The following is a 9216-nucleotide window of genomic DNA, read 5'->3' as shown; positions in this document are numbered from 1 at the left end:
GCACTTTACGAACAGTTGTGGCCATTATGACTGATCCTGGCGCGCCACCACTGTATAAGGTGGCATTTGTTAAGGCATTTTGGGGCATTGTTGCAGAGGGAGATCCTCTGCCGTGGAATCCCACTGTGGATGCAAGCCTAGCTGGACACATCCGGCACTTGTTCACTGTAAGTTTGGCGGCTGACGTTTCGGAAGGCCTTGCGTTAACACATGTTCCCATCCTACTTAGGAGAGTACTACTCGCGACCGGCATACGATTGATCCTAAAGGAAAGAAAATGGGCGGCTTCCGAGCGTCTCAGACCGACCGCAAACTCCGGAAAGCACAACAAGAGGAAGCTAATGAGAGATTTCAAATTGTGTGGGACATACTCAGAATGTGGACAAGATGTCCGATGTTGGCATTAGCGGTGAGAAGCGGACAGTGCATAGTTGCATTTTATTATATGTTTGATGGCATTCATAACATGTGTTTTATTGTGCGCATGTAGAAAGAAGCAACCGTTCTGAACGCGGAAGAGCTGCGTCACCTCTTTGCCGGATTGACATCTTGCCTGCTCGATCCACACCCTTCGATTCGTGACCTGGCGGGCCATGTCCTAACTCGGCTCATGTCCCAGGATATGATTCCTTATTGGGACGGGTCTGTGACGGACTGGCGCATTCCGGCAGCTGTTACAATGGACTTCCCCCAAATCACTGAACAGTCAATGAAAGTGTTTTGGCGTTCAACGAGTCAAATTTTCCTTGGTGTTTCTCGTGCTGTCTTGGAAGATTTGACCAGCAGCTCGGAACAAGGGAAGGAGCTGTTAACGCTGGGTAGTGAGCTTACCCGGCTGCGGAACAGGACTCTGATGAGGCGCGGGCTTGTAATATCGAGAAGTGGGATGGAGATTCCTGATCGGTTTGCGGCAAGTGTGGCTATGGAAGTGGCTATTCTTGTGGCACTTGCTGGGAGTTGGGGTGATGCGGCGGTTGTGGGCAAGGCAGCGGCTTCTTGGCTGGAAGCTGCTTTGGAAGAAGGCGAATTGATTGGCGAATCAAAGGACATTGCTAGCGGAGGAGCCGCAACATCCCCTCTCATGGAGAATCTGATAGTGTACCGGGAAGTTTGTCGGGTTATACTTGGCAGTGGAGGCGCAGGAGGGCAAAAGGCGGTCTACAAGCGTGCTAGAGCTATCCTGAGATCCATCAGCGTTCCGACTCCGGGCAACATGGGCGCATGGGAAGAAGTCTACAAATGCTGGAAAACGTCTGGTATAGGACCATCAGGAAGAAGACGCTCAGTATCTGCGAGCACGGCAAACAGCACTGATACTGGTGGCGCTGCGGGTGAATCCGGTGGTAACGATGCGGGATTGTGGACTGGAGGGACTGCTACGGTTGGGTCACAAGACAATGAAGATGATGGTCGAAAGAAGCTCAAAAGAGGAGGGAGTGGCATTGGCCTAGCAATGTTCACCGGGGACGAGAAGGGTGAATGGATCAACTATACGGCATTCCTGTGCGCCTTAGGAGGTGTCTGTTTGAAAGCGAGTGCCATGGCTGTCGAACAGCAACATTCCCAACTGCCCATGCAGCATGGGACATCTGGGCGGACCGCAGCTGGTACGTCTGACAAAACAGCCAACAGACGAAAATCAACAGGATCAACGGCCTTGGTATTTGAGCACCCCGAAGCAAATATGGGCGTATCCGTACCATGGACGGGGATGGTAGGCGTTCAACTAATGAGTGCCTACAGTGGTGCGAGGGCCACTGTCGAAAAGTTTATTGCTGACCTTGTTGAACTGATGGTATGCGATTCTGTGGTTATCCGGGAGGCCGTAAAGGAATGCTTGGGGTTAGAGTTGGGAGAGGGCATGTACGGTAAGTCATGTGGAAGAGCTGTGGAAAGACTGTGGTATTCGGTTTTCTAATAAGCTTGTTTAGGAATCTTGTTCACCCACATCTCGCATCTCACCTCAAATCAATTGTTTGACTCGGCGACCCAAGAACCGCGGCTTACAGCCAAAAACACTCTGTTTGTGGACTATCTCGCATCGGTTTTGCGGTTGGCCTTTGACAGGCCAGATGCTGGCAGTGTCTTGTCCTCTGCACTGTTGGGTGACGTGGATTTGGGTTCCGTCATTGCTCAGCTGTTACGGTATTTGGACACGCTTGTCATTGTCGACCCAACGAGCCTGAGGATTCGAGTTCGGTTGTGTTTGGCAGTGGAGGCTCTGATATCAAAGCGGGATATCATTCGAATTACCGGAGAGATGCGTGTTCGGAGGGACATTTTGCAAGCTCTCATGGGTTGGAAAATGGTCGAGGGGGTCAGTAAGTATATGGATATCCCTGAGGATGCCGTGGCCAACGTCATGAAGCTCCAGCGGGATGCAGATATGGCGTGCGTAAAGGCGATGGTGGCGCTACTGGATGACCTCCCCTTACAAGGGTATTTGCTCTCGAAACGACGACGGGACGGCCCGAAATCTAAAGGTTCCGCCGCTAGCAAGTACTTTGAATTCTTGCTAAAGGTTTTGCTACGATCGCGGGCGTCTGAAGAAGATCCGACAGCATCTCAGCAGCATCAAAGCAATGCTCTGCGTGAGCACACGATTCAAGCTTTGACCAATCTCCTTGCCTCAAACATTGATGTACAACTCGGCCCTACTCTAAATATGATGTACCACGCAGATGAATCGATACGAGGGGCTTTTGCGGCCGTGTTGACCAATTTCTTAAAAATCGGGGACGCGCAAGAGCGACTGTCTGGGGGACTCGGTGACGCGGGGGAAATGACCAAATACCGGTATGCAAAGCTCGTACAGCTACTGACTGAGCAGGAAGGGGGACTGGATATTGCTGTTGCGATGGGAGAAGTTGCGCCTGTAGCTGATGTAGATGAGGTTGCTGGTGTCCTTGTCGCTGTGTTTGAGGGGCGTGGGAAAGCGTTGGACCTTATAGAAAAGGTGGTAAAGCGAGAGGTAGACAATACGGACACGCCAGCGAATTTGTTCCGTCGGAATAGTATGGCGACGAGGTTGCTCACGATTTACGCAAAATCCCAAGGGCAGGAATACCTCGTTCGAACGTTAAAGCCGCTCATTTCGGAACTCACGGAAAGATGCCCTCCCATGAGCTTTGAAGTAGATCCCGTCAAGCTGTCACCAACGGATAACCAGGAGACGAATCTCCGAAACTTGAAAATTGTAGCTCAGGGAATCTTGGATAGTATCGTTGGACCGGGACCTGCACGGTTTCCTCGACCTTTACGGGAAGCATGTGCGATTGTATGGCGGTTGGTCGGATCGCGCTTCCCTGATGCGCGTGTAACGGCTGTCGGAGGATTTCTGTTCCTCCGTTTCTTTTGCCCTGCTATCGTCTCCCCAGAGACGCATGGAATTGTTGAAGCAAGTGAGCTGCGCCGAGAGTTGCGGAGAGGACTCGTCCTGATTACCAAAGTGGTTCAAAACTTGGCGAACAATGTGCTTTTTGGTGTCAAGGAAGCATTCATGAGCGGTGTCAATGATGTTTTGAGGGAGAATGTGACTAGAGTTCATGGGTTTCTCAGAGATGTTTCGGTAAGTGTTGAAAAAGTGTGTTTCACGCCGCTCTCAAGCAATGGTTAATAAACGAAAAAGAACACACAATTACAGGCGCCTATGGCAACAGATGGACCACGACCGACTACTGAGACCGGAGTGAGCGATCTGGACATGCTGCGATTGCACCGGCACTTGGCGTTGAACCTTGATCGTATCGAGCGGTTGCAGCAACATGCGTCAGCAATGGCTGTGGTGACTGCGTCCACTAGAAGCGAGAGTACCCTTGCAGCCGCTGCGAGTCGGCTGACCCGACGCTCAGTTTCTCATTTGGGTGGAAAGGAGAGTCCATCGCCGTCCAAATCTGTTGGCTCGTCGTCGCCTCCGTCTCCATCTCTTCGGAAGGCAACTCACAAGAGCAGCAAGAGTACCTCCGGATTGGATGCCAAATCTTCTAGTGGCGGAGACGCAAGTATGAAATCCGTCCTGAGTGAGAGCACATTTGGCGAGTTATCCAATCTCATTGCGCGATTGGGACCTGCTCCGGACGTCCAAGCCAAGATGGATCCTGCTAGTGGAACGCAGGTGGAAGCTCCAACGATACAGCGACCTCCAACTTACCCAGCACCGTCAGAGCAAGAGAGTGACACGATTGTTTTTTCACCAGTGGCTTGGGTCAAGGGGTACCGGGTCCAAGTCCCAGTGGTTTTAAAAGTCAATGCGGAATCCGTGTCGATTTTACTAGCCAAACGAGACGGTGGGACGGCACTAAACGATGTTTATCACGTTTCCGAGATTGAGGATATCCTTCCTGGACGTGAGCAAGAGTGTGTTCTCAAAGTCTTTGAACGAAGTGGTCCGACACGAGGTACGACCGTGAGCATTACATTCATGTCACCCAAAGCCGAGGTTATTATCCAGACGGTGCAGACCATGTTGAGTCGATTCCGACTCGGGAGGTCAAGCAACAGTTCCTTGAATTCCGTGAATGGGACTATGGCATTGCAACAGCGGGATCGGTTACAACCGGATACGACCGTTGGGGCCTTGTTGAATGCGGCTTTTACGAATTTTGGGAGTGAGGATGTGGGTGTTCGGAGGGCCGCTTATGAGCTTTTGTGTGCTATTTGTGGCGAGTTTGGGGTTTCTGTGAGTGTGGGGACGAGTGGGGGTGAGCGGGTTTTATCTGGAAAAGGTGGGGGTCATGCCTTTTTTTTTTGTTGTCCACTGACAAATGCTGAATTTTTTTGTTTGTTATTGGTTAGGTGCATTTATACCCTCAAGTATAGAGTCATTTGTACTGGACATTAGTAAACGGCTCGCAAAGTCGCATCCCGAACTCACACTAGGATTTTTGAGCGAAGCCGCCTTTGGACTCGCTGCGAGTCCTGTTCGGTTAAAGCGGTTTACGATTCAGTATTTGGGTCCGTGGTTACCGAATTTGGCGGTTTATTTGGAGGATGGGGCTAGAGTGGATGGGAAATTGATAAAGATTTTGGAGGCGTTGTTGGGGGTGACTGTCAAGGAGCAAGAGGTAATGTGTGCTTGCTTCTTTTTTGTTGTGTGTGAATGCTAAAACATAGTAACTCTATTGTGCTTTGTGTAGTTGTCCAATCTTTTTCAGTCACAGATATGGGCGACGATTGCTCAAGTTGAGTCTCTTGTCCCTACGGTTGTTGACCTCCTTTTACAGGTTGCAGTGGACAGCGCGGCACGACCTTCTGATATTGAAGAGCTTGCCAACACGGTGCACACCTTGGCGTCATCAGGAGTGTACCCCGTATCCGGTAAAGTCATTTCCCGATTACGTCGGGCAATCGCATCTACATCCTATCGATGTTGTTCGACATTGGTTGATCACGCAGCGTGGACGGAAATTGCCGTCCTCATCCGCCTCGTCCTCGTCATGTCCTTTAACGACTGGAACAACATCGACCACGTCTTGCCAGAGTTATTTTACATTGTTTCCATGGTGGTTGGGATTGGATCCCCATTGGTTCGAAACAGTGTCCATGGGATCGTCATGAACGCTGTGCACGCTTTGGGAACATCAGGGCGATTGGATACGGATGGACGGAATGGGTTGAGAGAGTTGATGAGTGAGTTAGCGGATCCGAAATTGTCGTTGCCGTTTGGTGTGCATGGGGAGGCTGGGGTGGGAGAAGTGGCGAGAGATGTTCCGTTGAGTGGGTTGGAAATGGTTGTGAAATGTATGTTGGATGTTATGACGGTTGGGACGAGTGTTGCAGGTTTGTTTTTTATTTTGTTGGATGTTGTTTTTATTCGGGTCAATTATTGATGATTTTGGTTTGGGTTACCAGAGCAATCTGCGATTTGGAAAGCGCGATGGATGTCGTTGGTAGCCAGTACCGCCTTTCAATACAATCCAGCCATCCAACCCCGAGCCTTTATTGTTCTTGGCTGTCTCGCTCGTGACGAAGTCGACGATGACCTCTTGTACCAAATCCTGGTGGCTCTCCGCGGAGCATTGACACTATTTGAAGAAAACGACTGTCAACTCATTGTGAGCATCGTCATGTCCTTGTGTAATATCGTTGGGGGTCTCTCTGCCGAGTCTCGGTACCTCCGTTCCATGTTTTGGTTATCGGTGTCGTTAATGCAGATTGGCCATGTGCCCGTCTTTCACGCCGCCCTGGGACTGGCAGTCGTGACGATCAAAACATTGGATAAACTGAAATGTTTTGAGGAAGAAGGTGTATCTATTTCATTGATGCGAGCTCGACAAGGCCTTGAACATGTTTTGGATCGGTTGGATGCTTCTATGGGGATTCTTTTCAAGGTGGATACATTCCCGTTTGCGATTGCCGCTAATGTATTGAAAGGGGTCAAACATCCCATGACCAAAACTGCGACGGCGGGTGCATTGCAAACTCTGTTACAAGCGAGTCAAGCCGATGTTTCTTTGAACCGCGTTGGATACATTTTACCTATCCTCCCATTTGCGGATCGGCCTTTGGAGCTTTGGATGGCAGCTGGATTTGATACTACTTCCGATGTCGACCACCAACAGCAAGAAAAGGGTAAACCACGTTATCGGAACATGTTTGAGCAAGTTGGGATGGCAAATGTCAAAGTGTCGGTTTTGATGGTGGGGATGATGTCGACCATGTTGGAGACGGCTGAATCGGATGGGGAGTTGTCAATGATTTATGAGTGTTTGGCGGAGGCTGCTGAGGTTGTTCCTGATGTGTTTGGATTAATGTGAGTATGGCGATTTGTTTTTTGAATCATCATTGTGCAAAACCTTTTTGTGTTAATTCTCTCTGTTGTATATGTTTACAGATCAGAGGGACTCTTACCCCGCATGAACACCATCCTCGCCACCAGCCAAAACCTCGTCATCCTCGACGCCATCCACCGTATCCTCCGCACACTCATCCTCATCCGCACCACCAACATTAATAATAATACAACAATATCAACAACCACACCGACTGTTTCACCCACGTTTCCCGGTACACCCCCTCACCACCGTCGAAGCGCCCCACCAACTCCAACATCCCCATCAGCACCATCATCATCAACAATACAAGCACCACCACCACCACCGATCCCGCAATTGAATGATGTGAATGATCCGCTGTCAAGTCGGTTGGTGGAAGTGGGGTTTAGGGGGTTAATGGAGGCGGGTACGTTTTCCCATTCTGTTGCGAGTCGGACGAAAAAGTTGAAGCATGCTGGGTTGGCTTGTGAGTTGGTGGATGCTGTTATTGGGTTTTGAAAAAAAAAAAATGGAAATTTTACTCTAGAGATTTTGGGGTTGAGATGACGGACTTGGTCTCTTTTGTATTTTATATATAAATGTATACATATAGACTTGTGGAGTTTTTTTGAAGGTTTCAAAAGACCCGAGTATATGTCGTTGGGGGAACAGGCATGTCCCATTCTTAAAAGACCATGCGAGAATTATTTTACAACTTTTATTATTATTTCTGTACAAGACGAATGCCAAAAGACAAACAAATCGTTTCTTTCTTGCTTTTTTGCAAAACACTCCCAGCAAACCAAGCTCTTTTTTTTTTTTTTTCGTTCATATGTACACATTTTCCCTTCTTTTTTGTGCTTGCGTATAAAGAAAGGGCGACGGGCGGCGGGCGTCTCAAGACGCCAGTAGACTAGAGGTTTTTGTCAAACAAAAAACTCGGAGCACTACTCACAAAACAAAAACAATGGGAGGAGCGGGGAAAAGAACCAAGAAAAAAATAAATAAAAAAGGGGCGGGAACCTCCAATGTTTTTTTTTTCTTTTCGTTAGGTTCGCTTGGCTGCACGGGAAGCACGGGTGCTCGTCGTGCCAGAAGTCGCAGCTTTTTTAGGAGCTGCTTTGGTAGCCGCCGCCTTGGCCTTTTTGGGCGCAGCTGCTTTTTTCATGGGGGCCGTTTTGGCAGGTTCCGTCTTTGCCTTGCTCGCCTTGGGAGCAGCCTTGGTCGCTTTGGTGGTCGCCTTGGTGGTAGCCTTGGTCGCGGTCGCCTTGGTGGCAGCCTTTTTGGCAGGAGCGACCGTCTTTTTCGCAGCAGCAGCAGCAGCAGCAGGCTTGGCCGCACTCTTTTTGGCTTTGGCGACGGCAGCGGCAGCCTTTTTGGCAGCGGGTTTAGAGGGGGGTTTCTTGACCACTTTTTTTTCGGGCTTGTGGGTTTCGTCGGTGCCTTTGGGTGCCTTGTTGAGCTTGACGGGACCCGAGGGGCCCTTTGGTTGAATAAAGACGCCGTCTTCCACACCCTTTTTGATGGCTGCGTTGATGTTGAGATCGGATCTCTCGTTCAAGCCCTAAACAAATGGATACGATACGGAAGGGTGAGATCGGGTATCGCACGCGGGCCAGAAACGCAGAGCGGAAAGAGTACGCGCGTCAAAGAGCCCGCCAATCTACGCGACAAGAGACCGCGATCCCTACTGATTCTTTGGATGGTCACCGAACTCACCTTGTAGTTGGCATGAATGTACTTTTTGATTTGAGGACGCGACGAGCCAGAGCGTTCCTTCTATTCACGTAAAAAGACCGTGGGAAGAAATAAAGTAGAAGATTCAGAATGGGCGTGTCTGCAGGATGCGCGCGAGAGCGAGTGCGGACGCGACAATTGCGCAGAGATGGAACGAGATCGTCTTGCATCCCCTGCCCATCACGACCGCGAGACGCAATGCCAAGAGAGAACAATAAAAGAACGTTACCAAGTTGATAATGGCCTGAACCACCATTTCCTTGAATGTGGGGTGAACGGCGGCCTTGCGCGCAGAGGCCTTGCGGCCCTTTGTCGAACTCGTTTCAGCCATTTTGCTCTTCTCGTGTACAAGAGTTCGTATGTGTCCGTGTGTGTGTGTTGTGTGTGTGAAAGGCACGTAAAGAGTGTGTGCAGTCAAAAAAAAGAAAGACAAGGATGATGAGCGTGTGAGAAAAAAAAAAAAGAAAACGAGAGCGAGAGAACGAGAGAGGGGGGGGTTAGGAAATAAAATGCGGGCGGAACACGAGACGCGTTCAAACAAGCGAATGACTTGTAGAATGACCTCCAAAGCACATGACCGAGCACGTGACTGTATGCGGGTGGGTGAGAGATGTGCTACGACAAAAGTTATGCACAGTAATGCAATGCATCTATATACACGGCATGCGTAAAGGACTGCAAGTGTAAAAGATATGGTGCAATTATGTACGGGTATAAATGCAAAATA

The 9216-nt window shown here is 49.7% G+C and overlaps 2 protein-coding genes across 2 annotated transcripts; one reads left to right on the top strand and one right to left on the bottom strand.

Moving 5' to 3' along the window:
• Positions 1–490: 490 nt before the first annotated feature.
• Positions 491–7424, top strand: SPPG_06732 (uncharacterized protein; the record flags this gene model as incomplete). Its single annotated transcript, XM_016754933.1, has 7 exons — positions 491–1868; positions 1932–3568; positions 3644–4700; positions 4795–5063; positions 5136–5778; positions 5851–6751; positions 6833–7424. Coding segments are annotated over 7 exons (6324 nt in total), but the record flags the coding sequence as incomplete, so codon positions are not given.
• Positions 7425–7553: 129 nt separating this feature from the next.
• SPPG_06731 (histone H1) lies at positions 7554–9002 on the bottom strand. The gene is made up of 3 exons (XM_016754932.1): positions 8719–9002; positions 8472–8531; positions 7554–8316 (listed from the first exon to the last, which is right to left on the bottom strand). The coding sequence occupies exons 1-3, from the start codon at positions 8818–8820 to the stop codon at positions 7801–7803; spliced, it is 678 nt and encodes a 225-aa protein (XP_016606379.1). The 5' UTR covers positions 8821–9002; the 3' UTR covers positions 7554–7800.
• Positions 9003–9216: the final 214 nt, after the last annotated feature.

This window comes from Spizellomyces punctatus (genome assembly GCF_000182565.1).
Source record: "Spizellomyces punctatus DAOM BR117 chromosome Unknown supercont1.12, whole genome shotgun sequence".
Lineage (NCBI taxonomy): Eukaryota > Fungi > Chytridiomycota > Chytridiomycetes > Spizellomycetales > Spizellomycetaceae > Spizellomyces > Spizellomyces punctatus.
Note: the sequence above shows the minus strand (reverse complement) of the source record. Positions and strands in the feature narration are given on the sequence as shown.

Bases quoted from the DNA above. Each gene is read 5' to 3' on its own strand.
- SPPG_06731 (XM_016754932.1), bottom strand. From the start codon at position 8,820: ATGGCTGAAACGAGTTCGACAAAGGGCCGCAAGGCCTCTGCGCGCAAG. The intron at 8,532-8,718 runs GTAACGTTCTTT...TTACGTGAATAG, and splicing joins TTCAGGCCATTATCAACTTG to AAGGAACGCTCTGGCTCGTC. The intron at 8,317-8,471 runs GTGAGTTCGGTG...CCATTTGTTTAG, and splicing joins ACATTCATGCCAACTACAAG to GGCTTGAACGAGAGATCCGA.